Source organism: Trichosurus vulpecula, chromosome 1 (assembly GCF_011100635.1).
Source record: "Trichosurus vulpecula isolate mTriVul1 chromosome 1, mTriVul1.pri, whole genome shotgun sequence".
Taxonomy (NCBI): Eukaryota; Metazoa; Chordata; class Mammalia; order Diprotodontia; family Phalangeridae; genus Trichosurus; species Trichosurus vulpecula.
In genome coordinates this window covers 33,434,046-33,447,516 of record NC_050573.1, presented here as the reverse complement: position 1 = coordinate 33,447,516, position 13,471 = coordinate 33,434,046, and the positions used below count along the sequence as shown (strand labels likewise).

At 46.3% G+C, this 13,471-nt stretch overlaps 1 protein-coding gene across 2 annotated transcripts in view; it reads right to left on the bottom strand.

Annotated features, from left to right (window-relative positions):
• The window catches only part of TMEM116 (transmembrane protein 116), a 46,275-nt gene extending 34,812 nt beyond the window's left edge, over positions 1 to 11,463 (bottom strand). The window contains exons 1-3 of one of the 2 annotated variants that reach the window (XM_036740867.1): positions 11,361 to 11,463; positions 9,064 to 9,110; positions 8,049 to 8,112 (exon numbers count right to left, since the gene is read on the bottom strand). In XM_036740867.1, the coding sequence (XP_036596762.1) occupies positions 8,049 to 8,112; positions 9,064 to 9,110; positions 11,361 to 11,408 (159 nt within the window). In that variant the 5' untranslated portion in view covers positions 11,409 to 11,463. Of the gene's footprint in view, positions 1 to 3,056; positions 3,169 to 8,048; positions 8,113 to 9,063; positions 9,111 to 11,360 lie in introns of those variants that run through there. The other variant, XM_036740868.1, reaches the window with a different exon arrangement.
• Positions 11,464 to 13,471: the final 2,008 nt, after the last annotated feature.

Here is a 13,471-nt window from a genome sequence, read left to right as displayed (position 1 = left end):
CTTCTCTGGCCCCCACACTTTGAAGTTTAATTGCATTATGAACACTTTCTTAAGTGTAGACAGTAGACTTCAGAAAGTCTAGATTCTAGACAAGCAATAAACCAGGCCTGGTTTTATAGTGATTTCTGAAGTGTAAATGCTCACACTGAAAACTGAACAATCCTAAACCTGTTGGAATTGGCTCCGGCACACTCTTGTCTCTGGGTTTCAGGTTTTCCACCTGTGAAATGAAGGGTTTGGACCAAATGATCTTTAAGATAGCGTGGTACAAGCACTGGCTCCGAAGTCTAAGGATCTGGGTTCAAATTCTACCTCTTCTGCTTACTACCTGACCTTGGTCAAGTCTCTGGGGACCATCCCCCACCTCCCCTTCCCCCATCCCAGGGCTTAGTTCCCTCATCTGCAAAAGGAGGGGACTGGACTGAATGGTCTCTAAGGCCTCTTCTAACTCTAAATCTGGGATCCTATGATTCTTTCAACTCTAAATCCTCGGTCTATCAATCAGCAAGCAATTATGGAGCACCTACTGAGTACCTAGTGTGGTCAGCTAGGTGGCGCCACGGTCCTTAGAGTGTCATGTTTGGAGTCAGAAAGATTCATCTTTGTGGGTTCAAATCTCACCTCAGACACTTGCTAACTGTGTCACTTCATCCTGTTTGCCTCAGTTTCCTCATCTGTAAAAGGAGCTGGAGAAGGAAATGGCAAACCATTTCTGGATCTTTGCCAAGAAAACCCCAAGTTGGACACCACTATAATGGCTCAACAACAAGGAGTATCTGGTGCTGGGAAGACAAAGACCAAAGCGAACTAGTCCCTGCCCTCAAGGAGTTTGCATTCTACTGAGAGGTACAATCTATTCACAATACATACAAAAAAATAGAAAAAAAAATTTTGTAGGGGAGAGGGATTAACAACTGGGACAAACAGGAAAGGTGCCTTGAAGGAGCTGACATTTGTGCTGGGCCAAGCACTAACAGGAAGTGTTGAGGAGGGAAGGCATTCCAAGCAGGGGGAACAGCCAGGGCAAAGGTCCAGAGGCTGGAGGTAAGATTCCATGCTCTGAGAACAAATAGGACTATTTGCCTGGAAATAGGGTAAATAAAGGAGAATAATATATAATCGGTCTGGAAAAAACTGACTAGGGGCAGATTGTGGAAGGTTTGTCATCAAAGGATCATAGATTTGGAGCCGGAAGAGACCTGAGAAGTTCATCAAAGGTGACCTCATTTTACAGATGAAGAATCTTGGACATGGAGAGGTTAAGCTCCAATTTGTCCAGACAAATAATGTCTCAATCAGGATTTGAACTCAGGTCTTCCTGACTCCAAGTCCAATGCCCTGCCCACTATGAAGGAATTGCATTCCTTCAGAGAGGCAATGGGAAGTCCCTGAAGCTTGTTTGTCAAGAGACCGACAGGATGACTTAGAAGCCGTGAAGGTCACGTGTACATTAGGAAGGTCATGTTGGCAGTTGTGCAGAGGCTGGATTAGAGACGGAAGGGAATTGAGATTGAGACCAATTTGGAGGCTGTTGCAATGATCTAGCAAGAGATAATGAGGGTCAGAATAAGGAGGGTTGTAGTGTGTGCAGAAAGAAAGCTACAGACACAGGAAATATCTCGGAAGTCAAATCAACAAGATGTGGCCACTGACTGGACATAGAAGGGGTAGGGAAGAGGGAACCACAGATGACTCCACGGTTGCAAACCTGGGTGTCTGGAAAAATGGAGGAGTCTCAGATCAAAAAGGGAAGAAGAGGGTGGGTTCATGGAGAAAGAATTCTGTTTTGCTCATGTTAATTTGGGACGCCTCTGGCATTCCATTGGGAAGACGTCCAACAAGTTATTGGAGATTTAGGACTAGAATTTGGGAGGAAATGAAAGCTGGATATGTGGGTTTGGGAGGTGCTTGAATGATGAGGAGAGCTGAATTTATGGGAATTGATGAGGAGAGAGGAAAGAAGAGACAGCCCTAAAGTCCACCAATGCATAGAGGTTTGGGACATGGGCAATGACCCTGCAAAGGAAACTGAGAAGGAAAGTTCAGACAGGTAGGAAAAAAACCATTAACAGAATAATGTCATGGAAGGTCAGCCATAAGAAGGGGCTGGTCAACAGTGCCAGAAGCTAGACAGAAGTCAAGAAGACCAAGAAAAAGCTTTAGCAATAAAGACATCGTCAGTCACCACACACACACACACACACACACACACACACACACCACACACCAAGAGCAATTTCAGTTGAGTAGTGAAAATGGAAGCCAGATTGCAAGGAGTTGAGGAACAGGGAGTGAGAGAGAGTGAGTAGAAGCCACAAAGGTAGACAGCTTTTTCTAGGATCTCAGAACCATTGATTTAGGGTTGGAAGGGACCTTAGAGGTCATCTAGTCAAACTTCATTTTACATTCAAAGAAACTGGGACCCAGAGTAATACAATGACTTGTCTAAGCTCATAGAGGTAGTAAATACCAAAGGCAGAATTCAAACCCACGTCCTCTGACTCCAAATCCAGCACTCCAGCTGGCTGTGAAGGGAAGGGTTAATTAAGTAGGATGGCAACTTGAAGAGATCCAGGTTCAAAGGAAGCTATTCAGCAGGATGGAGGACACCTGGGAGCAGTCAAAGGCAACAGAGAAGGAGCCATGGATAAGGAGAGTTTGAAAATTCAGAAGACAGGGGGAGATAAGATAGAAAAAGAAAAGAGAAACGATGGGATCAAAGGCACAAATAGAACTGCCATTGGCAAAGAGAAGGATGGCCCCTTCCCCTGAGACTGAAGCAAAGGAAGAGAGATTGTGCACACTTTGAAAGAGTCTGGAATTGAGGAGAGGAAGAGCTCCCAATGGATGGCCTCAGTCTTTTCGATGAAGCTGAGATCCTCTGCCAATAAGCAGGTGGGAGAAGGAGGTGGAGAGGGCTTGGAATAGGACAGAAGATTTAGGAGGTTTCTAGAAGCTCAAAACCCTGGATGTTCCTGGTGTTCAAGCAGCCTTGGCAGGAGAGTGGGGGTGATGGGGAGTTGTGACCCACCACTTCCTTCTTTCCCTCCACCTACCTTCTGAGTCACCAGCCAGTCAGTAATCTCACGGCACCATCTAATTCTCGAAAATTGCACAGTCTAGGCATTCATCTTTCTTTAATGAAGGTTCATGGCTTTAGATTAGGACCTTAGAGACAATCAAAGATGACTCTTCTAAAGTGCAGGTCTAACCATGTCACCCACTCTCCCTCATTAAGTTCCAATGGCTTCCTATTATATCTGGGGTCAAGTATAAGCTCTTTGATCGGTCAATCGAAACTCTTCACAACCTGTCCAAAACAACATTTCCAGCCCCCCCTTTCCTTATTCTATGGTCCAGCCAAACTGTTCTTCATACAGACTTGCTATTCTTCACACAGAATACGTCTCCCTTCTCCATGCCTTTGCACTGACTGTTCCTTCTGCCTGGTGTGCCATCCTCCATGCTTGAATTCTTAGTTTTCTTCAACATTCAACTAAAGAGGCACTTCCTATATGAGGCCTTACCTGATTCCCCTTCCCAACTATGAATGCCTTCCCAATTGCATTGTATCTATTTTGTATATATCTATATATGTAAATGTTGTCTCTTTTGTTTTGATTTTAAACTCATTATAGTCTTTTTGTCCCCAATTTCCAGCACAGTGCCTGGCAGATAGTAGGCACTGAATAAATGCTTGTTGAAGGTTTTTTATCCCCCTGGGAGAAGGTTGAAGGGAAGAAAAATAGATGTTTAATCATTGGAAACAAATAATTTTTAAAATGCTCGTTGATTTTTCAGAGTTGGAAACTGAGGCCCAGAGAAGCAAGAAGATGCAAAGGAAATATAAGGCAGAAACCCTGTCCTCCCACATTTTACAATCTGAGGGAACAGAACAAATACACACGCCAAATGAAGAAACAAGTTGTTCATAGTTGAGGGAGCAAAGATTTGAATCCAGGTCCTGGGCCTCCAGATCCAGCATCCTCTCCATTGCTTGGTGCGTCCTTTGCCTCAGTCTTAGGCTCATACTGGATCAGAAGGCCGTGTTCCCTCTTTACTCCTGAAGAGCACTTCAGCCTTCCCTGAATCATGCTTTCACAATCTTTGACCCACGCCAGGACTCAGACTCCCACAATGGAAAAAATATTACAGAAGTTTGAGTCAGAGCTCAGTCATAGTCAATCATTGACTGATGGGAGTAGAAGATTCCTCTATCCGAGGGTCATTTTCTAGTCCCCCAGTTCCCTGTTTCCATCAGTAGGAATCTAATGGACCCTCCACAAAAGTGCCCCTAGAAGGTGTTAGCAGAGCCTTCATTGATAGCTCTGATGTATCATTCTCCATGCTTAAACACCCTCCATGGCTCCCTATTACCTTTAAGATAAGATGTAAGCATCTGTTTGGAAGTTAAAGCTTTTCTTGACCAGACTCCAGCCTCTGTGGCAGCAGCACAGTGGACGGCTTCAAAGCCTCTATGTCTGATCTCAGCCACCTCCCAACAGCGTGACTCCGAGCAAGCTACTTAACCTTTGAGTGTTCTGAGTAACCCTCTAAGTCAGCGGTTCTCAGTGTAACCCAGGGACCTCTGGGATTCCCCAAGAGCCTTTCGAAGGGTCCATGAAGTCAAAACTATTTTCATAATAATAGTAAGATATTTTAACTTCTAATATGGTAACTACTGATAAATAGAATCCACATAAACCAAAAAAAAAAGTTCCTTAAGGTCCTCAATAATATTTAAAGGTATAAAAAGGTCTTGAAGACAAAAAATTTGAGGGATGCTGCTGTCAGCAAATTGCATAAACCATGCCAACCTGCACTGGCAAAAGGTGCTTCCTTACCCAGGAGTTCCTCATACCAGGAAAACAATCAGGCCAGTCCCTGCTCCTGTCCATAACCAGACTCTACCATAACTTTCCAGTTGGTTTTCCTACTTCTCCCCCAAATACCTTCTACATTCCAGGGAAATTGACCTTCTCCCCGATATTCCGTCTACCAAAGACCAGCCTCCATGCCCAGAATGATCTCCCTCCTCACCTCGACCCAGAGTATCACTCAAGACACATACACCAGTCCACTCCTCCATGAGCTCTTTGCTGATCCCCCCTGTTGTTAGCCCTCTCTACCCACCCTGGGCACCCAAGGGCAGCTAGGTGCTGCAGTGGATAGAGCTCTGGGCCTGGAGTCAGGAAGACCTGCATTCAAATCTGGCCTCAGACACTTACTGGCTGTGTGACCCTGGGCAAGTCACTTCACCCTGTTTGCCTCAGTTTCCTCATCTGCAAAATGAGCTGGAGGAGGAAATGGCAAATCACTCTAGCATCTCTGCCAAAAAATCTCCAGATGGGATCATGGAGAGTCAGACATGACTGAACAACAAACCCACGCTGAAATTTCTTTGTGTTTACTTCCTATATTTTTATTTGTTCATATATATACACTTCACATTCACTCATATATGCATCATATAATTTTTCCCTTAGTACAACATAAGCTTTATGACAGCTTTTTCTTTGTGGCCTAGCCCCTGGCACATAGTTGGGGATTTGTAAATGTTGTTTGACTGGAATTAAATGAGACTGACCTAACTCCTGGTATTTCCCATCAATGCCTGAGTATTTTAAGAATCCTAGATTCCATCGACCTGGGTTACCTCTCCGGGATGTAGCTCCTACATCCTGCTACAACTTGTGAGACGTTCTTTAAGAGCTACTGAAGCCAAGAATGTCATGCCCTTGAGGTCATCATGGTAATAAGTGTCTCTGACCTTAGCTCGACTGGTCCTTGGACCACAAATAGTCCATTTATTCTGTGGGTCAAAGCCCATCCATTACACATTAGATAGGTCTAATGATTAAAAATTTTTTTCCTTGTATCAGGTATCAATTTGTTGTTCGGTCTTTATAGTTGTATCCAATTCTTCATGACTCCATTTGGTTTTTTCTTGGCAGAGATACTGGTGTGGTTTGCCATTTCCTTCTCCAGTTCATTTTACAAATGAAGAAACTGAGGCAAACAAGTTTAAGTGATTTGCTCAGTTGGAAAGCATCTGAGGTCGGATTTGAACTCAGGAAGATGAATCTTCCTCACTCAAGGTCCAGCGCTCTATGCACTATGGCGCCGGCTGGCTGCTCAAATCTCAATTTGCCTCTCTGCAACTTCCACCCTTCAGTGTCCTCATTAGTAAAATGGAATCACAGAGTATCTTGATGCAAAGGAGTGAGTGCTAGACTTGGAGACTGGGGTTCGAATCCCAGCTTTGCCACTTATCTGAGGCAGAAAGTGAACCCAGGCTTTCCCATAAGGCCACATGGCACAGTGGGTTGGGCATTGGATTTGGGGTCAGAGGTCCTGGGTTCAAATTCCAACTCTTCCTGTGTGATCCAGGACAGCAATAACGGTGACATAGATAACCCTCATATAGCGCTTTAAAATTTGCAGAGCAATTCTCATTTGATCCCCACAACAAAGGAACACCACCTGGATGTGAGTTATGGGTCAGTCCTGCCTTTCTTGGGCTTTATCGTCTCTAGAAAGCCGTCATTCTGAAAGATGAAATCGCCTCGGAAGCTCACACCTCCTCAGGTCATTTCCCTCCCTCCCTTCATAAAGCCATCCTGTCCTTTGCTTGGGTACCACCTCCCTCCCACCCCCCTCTTCCCATCCCTTTTCAGTTTCTTTTTCTGTGTATTCTCCGCTGGACTGTAAGCACCTTGAGGGGAGGCAGTCTTAGCACAGTGCTTGGCACATAGTAGGTGCTTAATAACCGTGTACTGACTCCGATTCTACCTCTATTTCACAAATCCAGAAACTAAGGTTCAGAAAGGTTATATAACTTGCCCAGGGTCACACAGCTAATAAGTCTCTGCAGCAAAATTTGAACTCAGGTCTTTCCAACTCAAACTCCCTTGCTCTATCACGGCTTCTCTGGTTGAATGACCTCAAATAGACCTAATTTTCCTCCTCTGTAAATCAAAGGAGTTGGGTCCAATGACTTCTACTGTCCTTCTAGCTCTAAATCCATGTCCTGGTAAGTCTGAGCGGAAAGGCTCTTAGAACTCGAGTTCAATTCCCTCATTTAACAGATCAGAAAACAGGATTTTCCCAGGACTGGGCAGCCAGGACATCAGCAGAGTTGGGGCTGCAACTCCACCCAAATCCTGGGCTAACCTTCCAGGGTATTGTTGGGACAGACTTTGGCAAAGTACAAAAATGCTGTAAGAATGAGTCATTGTTATTAATATCAGAGTTCTTCTAGTGCAGGGGTGAGGAAGCTGCAGCCTCGAGGCCACGTGCAGCCTTCTAGGTCCTTGGGTGGGGCCTTTTGATGGAGTCCAAGTTTTATAGAACAAAATCTTTTATTCAGGCGATATGTTCTGTGAAGTTTGGATTCAAAGGGCCACACATGAGAACCTAGAGGGCCTCCTCCATTTACAGCTTCCCCACCCCTGTTCTAGTGTCTTTCTTGAGCTGTTAGGGCCAGCTGGCCTGGATCTGCATCTAGTCCTAGCAGAACTGAAGACAGATTTTTCCTCATCCTCACCAGACCGCCATGGCACAGGACTCATATATCACAGGCACCACATAATCAGCGTCAACCAACTAACAAGTTCACTGTACACACATAGATAAGCATCTGCCTGTTGGATGCCACTTGACCTTATGCAAGTAGCTTAATCTCCCTGGGCAGCTAGGTATCCTTATGAGTGCTCAACCTGGAGTCAGGAAGACCCGAGTTCTAATCCTGCCTCAAGATTCCTCAGGAATCCTACCCCACTTAAATTCTGTTGGCCTCAGTTTCCTCGTTGAAAAATGGGGATAATAAAAGCGTTTACCTCCCACAGTTGTGGTGAAGATAAAATGAAATAATATTTGTAAAGCATCTCATTCCATAAATGCTAGCTAGTTTCCCCATCTATAAAAACAAAGGGATTAGACCAGATGGGCTCTGAGGCAGGCTCTTTCCATCCCCAGTTCTCCGATTGTATTACTCTGACAGCTCATGAAAATAGCCAGAATCCAAACAAAGGCAGAGGCTTACTTACCTCTGGGGACTTCATTATGTTCCGGAAGATAGTATATGCAATGATTGAGCTTGACCCTATGATGCTGGTGGAAAAGAAGAAAGCAGAGTTATTCATTCATCACGACTCGGTTTACATGGAATGGCCACTCTGCTCCAGAGGACCAATGAAGAAACACATTTTCCCCCTCTGAGTATAAAAGGTGGAGGGCTACAGCGGCCGAATGTTGTATATACTCTCAGATGGGGGCCCTGTGCGGTTAGATTTTCTTAACTGTTTTTCTTTGATGCAAGGGAGGATTCTATTGGGACATGACTGAACCATAAACCACAAAAGGCATTAATAAAGATTTTGGTTAAAAGGCAGCTAATTAAAAACAGGCTAGGTGGCCTTGCTTGGCCATCAAGTTTGGCTTTAAGGAGGTTTTGCAGGAAATTACCAGAGCACTGAATCTGGAGCCAAAAGGACCTGCATTCAAATCCTACTTCAGACACTTAAGTAGCTGTATGCCCTTGGGTAATCCACTGAGTCTCAAGTTTCTCCTCTTTAAAATGATAGGATGGGAGCTTCTCTCTTTAGATCTTTAGATCTAAACTTTAGATCTGTGACACTCTGCTCCTCTAATACAATTTATCAGCTAGCTTACTCTCTGCCTCAGTTTCCTTATCTGTAAAATGGGAATGATATTAGCAACAACCTCCCAGGATGGTTATGAGGATCAAATACATTGGTGGACAGAAGTCAAATAGGTCCACACACCTTAAAGTGCTATAGAGTTCTCAGCTAATACTTTGAACATCAGCCATTTTACTGGGACAGGGTGGTGTGGGGGTTTGGAGGGGGGAGAGTCTCAACTTGGGCACATCACGCTTTCGTTTCAAGATGTCATTGGGGGAGACAGCACTGGAGTGCTCTGAAGGGAAGAACATTACAACTTTGTAGAAAAAAAAAAGACAGAAGAAGCTGGAGTCGGGGGCTTGAGATTTGCCAAGACTCCCTCAGCCTGCCCTACCTGGGCTGGGTGACACGGACATACCTGAGAGTAGCCATGATAAACTGTATCCATTGTATAGCAGAAAAAACCTGGGGAGAGAGAGAAAACAGGAAATACAAAAGTGAGTTTTTCAGTGAAAAAAAAAAACAAACAAACCCCTAAGAGCTGCAAGGGTCCTCGGAGGTTTACTAATCCAACGTCTTCATTTTACAGATAGAGAAACTGAGGCCCAAGAAGGTCATAAGGTCACAGATCTGGAGCCAGAAGGGGCTTTAGAGACCACCTAGTCCATGTCCCATGTTACAAATGTGGAAACTGAGGCCCAGGGAGTTGAAGTAACTTGCCCAAGATCATAGGGTCATAGGCACTAGTTCTTAATCTGGGGTCCGTGAACTCGTCTTTTTAATAGTTTAATAACTGTGAGTAGTTATAATCAGCTTTCTTTGTGACGCTACATATTTTATTTCATGCACTTAACATCATGATTCTGAGAAGGGGCCCATAGGTTTCACCACACTGCCAAAGGGGTCTATGACACACACAAAAAGGCTAAGAATTCCTGCTATAAGGAGCCAGAAGGGCCATCCTCATATTTTACAGGTGAGGAAACTGAGGCCCAGAGAGTGTTTAGTGATTTCCCCAAAGTCATACCGAGAGCAAGGGGGCAGAGCTAGATTTGAACCCAAGTCCTCTGACCGCACCACGGGAGCTGCTTCCAATTTCACTTAGATGTTCCTATCTAAGCAGCACACAGCTGTCTGAGCAAAAAACACTTCCAGTTAATCAACCCACAGGCATTTATTAAGTGCCTACTACATGCCAGATACTATGCTAGGCACTTGGAGATACACATCCCAAGAGTGAATCTCTGCAATGAGTTTACATTCTAATCGAGGAGATAAGTAAAAATATACAGAATAAAGATAAAGAGAATAAACCCAAATAAATACAAGAGAGTTAAAAGCAAGATAGTTGGGCAAGGCTAGGTGATGCAGTGGATAGAGCGCAGGACTGAGAGACAGGAACCTTCCTGAGTTCCAGTCTGCCCTCAGACATTTAACTGTGTGACCCTGGGCAAGTCATTGTACCCTGTTTGCCTCAGTTTCCTCATCTGTCAAATAAGCTGGAAAAGGAAATGGCAAACCATGCCAGTATCTCTGCCAAGACATGACTCCACAACAACAAGGTGGGGAGGGTGGGCACTAGGAGCTGGGGGATCAGTAAAGGCTTCGGGTAGAGCAGGATCCTTGCTTTGGTTCTTTACAGAGTCATAGAAATGAAGACTAAATAGGAGAAGGGACAAGGAACAAAACAGAGGTGCGGAGAAAGAGCGGCTGCGGCCGGGGCTTCATCTCATCTCCCGGAGCCCAAAGGGCCCTGAAGCTAATGGGGTAAAAGCGCCAGTCTGGGGCCTGGGCGACCTGATTGCTTCAGAGCGCTCAGACTCCTGCATCACCCTCTGAGACGGGGGAGGGAAACAGGAAGAATGGAGGAATGGGGGAAAGGAAAAAGAGAGACATGAGTGAGAAAATGAATAGAAGGCAAGGGGAAAAGAGAGGAAGAGGAAGGAGAGACAAAGAGATGGGGAGAAGAGTGAGAGAGAGAGAGAGAATAGAGAGAGAGAGAGAAGAGAGAGATACAGGGAGCGAGAGAAAGGAAGGAGGGGGAGTGAAGGGGGAGAGAGGGAGAGAGAGAAAGAGAGAGGGGGGAGGAAGGAGAGACAGAGAGAGAGGGAGAGGGGAGAGACAGAGACAGAGAGGGAGGGAAGAAGGGAGAGAGAAAGAAGACAGAGAAAGATGAGAGATAGAGTGGGAGGGAAAAGGGAGGGAAAAGAGTGAGAGAGAGATAGAGGAAAGACAGAGAGAAGGGAGGGAGAAAAAGGAGGGAGGGAAGTAGAGGGAGAGACGAAGAGATGGGAAGGAAGCAGAGAGGGGAGACAGAGGGAGGAGAGTAAAAAAGACAGAGGAGGGAGAGAGAGATGGAGGAGAGAGAGAGAGAGACCAAGAGAGATAGAGAGAGAAGAGACAAGAGGAGGAGAGGGGAAGAGAGAGAAGAGACGAGAGGAGGAGAGGGGAAGAGAGAGAAAGAAAGGAAAGGAAAGAAACGTGAGGCCACTAACAGGAGAAATGAAGAACAGGAGAGAGCTCTGTGGGGCTGAGACACTGAATAGTGTTCAATGCCATAATACTAGAGGGAGGGGAGAGAAGAAAAGAATGGAGAAAAATAGGTGATAGAGGGAAGGAGGAGAGGGGAGCACCTGGGAATGAGGGGCGGAGGACAGCAAGGCGGGGCAGGAGGAGAGGGCTAGCCGTTCCCTAAGGGTCCCCACGGGTCCTCACCGAGTCCCACTTGTCTTCCAGGTAGCTGGCCTCAGACGGGAGGGCCATGGGGCCCGGGGTCCCGGTGCTCTCCGAACAAGTTTGCCTGGCTCTGAGTCCTAAAGCCTCTGCCAGATGACTCCACCCCTGTTCAGCCCTGGAGAGCTCCTCCCCTGCCGGTCCAGCCAGGCTCCTTGAGGTCAAGGAGGCAGTGTGGAGGAGGGGGAAGGAGGAAAGGCCAGGTAAACCCATTTTCTCCCTCACTTGAGTTCTGATTTCGGAGACACGCAGCAAGTTAGGATTGTTATGAGCCCTCGAGATTAGGCCATTCAATAGCCTGCACTTTACAGATGAGGAAACTGAGGCCCAGAGTGGACCTCGGGGAGCTCACCCAAAGAATGAGTCTATGAGAGCAAGTAAAGGGAAATAGACTCAGCAGAGGGGAGGGATGAAAAGCAGTGAGAGGAAGAGTGGGAATGAGGGAGGGGGCAGGGGGTGGGAACAGGGTACAACAGGAGACAAGCTGAATGAAGAGAAAAAGTGAAGAGAACATCACGGAGGGGGGAAGGGCTAAGCCGCAAGGAAAGGAGAGAGGGGACCCTACTGTGGTCATGGACAGAGCCGTAACTGAGAATACTCATGCTCAGTAGAAGCGCAGAAGAAGGAAAGGTCCCTTCACAGCACCTCAAGACAAATTTAAATGAGGGAAAGGAGGTGGAGAGAGCTTGGATTTGGGGACACAGGGCTCCCTGGACAGGCCAAATCCATGGAATGTTTCCTCACAGTGGAGAGGCAGAGACCCCAGAACATAGCTGCTAAGTCCCTAGGAAAAAAATGCAAGAGGCAGGATTAGAACCCAGGACCTTGGACTACAAGCCCTACATTTTTCTACCTTGTCATGAGGGAGAAGGGGTGGATCAGGAAAAGCTTCATGGACGAGGTGGTATGCAAGCTAAGCCTTGAAACAGGGAGCGGTAATAAGGGACAGGGGAAGGAGCATTGGCTTTAGAATCAGAAGACCTGGATTCAAATCTTACCTCTGACCCAGTAGCCTGAGTGACTTTCATAAAGCCATTTTGCTCCTTTTTGCTTCAGTTTTTTTTCTGAAAAAATGAGGAGGAGTTGAAGTAGGTGGCCTCTGAGGGACCCTTCCAGCTGTAGTCTATGAAGACAAGCATTCCATCGGGCTATGTGGACTCCTGCAAAAATATTAGGAGACACCCTGTTTTCCAGAGCTAAGGCCCAGCAAGCCAGCTGTGCCCTGAGCTTGGCATAACAACAATCCTTTGCATTCACCCTCTGGATGATGTCAGCCCCAGCAAAATCTCGGAATTGTTTCCAGTCATGAAGGCCTACCATGAATCGAAGCTGTCACGCCATTCCTGTTGCCCCTTGTCAGGGCAGCCATAGGTGTGAGAATTGAGAACTCCTCATACTGCCTTGGGTTCCCCCGCTAGGGGCAGGGCTCCAGCACATGTGTCTGTGCTTGCAAGCCGTTTCCCTCACTCTGAAATTAAACTTTGTTTTGATCCCTGCTTTGTTCAACTTGGGGTGGCCAGTTCCGACCCACTGACCCTCCTCACATCTGGACAGATGTGTTTTTGTAGTGTGGGGATAGCCGGAGGAGTAGACGGCAACACGGTGTTGGACAATGGATGTTGGCTCTGGAGTCAGCAGCTGCCGAGTTCAAATCCTGCCTATTGCCTGTGTGACCAAGGCAGGACCAGATAGGGGCACCTGGTCACTAAGCTCAGTTGTCCCTCCTTGCTGAAGGAGGATGAGCCCAGTCAGCCCTCTCTGAGTTTAGAGGTCTGGGGCATCCCCACGGCTCTGGATAAAGGTGGCTGAGGTGGGAAAGGACACATAATTCGTTTATGATTTCAATAACTATTTATGGAGCATCTACTCTAAGCCAGACTTTGTAGGGGACACTAAATAAATAAGGCATGCCTTCAAGAAGCTTACAGTCAGGAGCAGCAGTGGATAGAGCCCTGGCCCTGGAATCTGGAGGACCTGAGTGCAACTCTGCCTCACATACTTACTAGCTGTGTGACCCTGGGCAAGTCACTTAACCTCGACTGCCTCAAAAGAAGAAAAAGAAGCCTACAGTCAGCCCAGTAGGGGAGATAAGA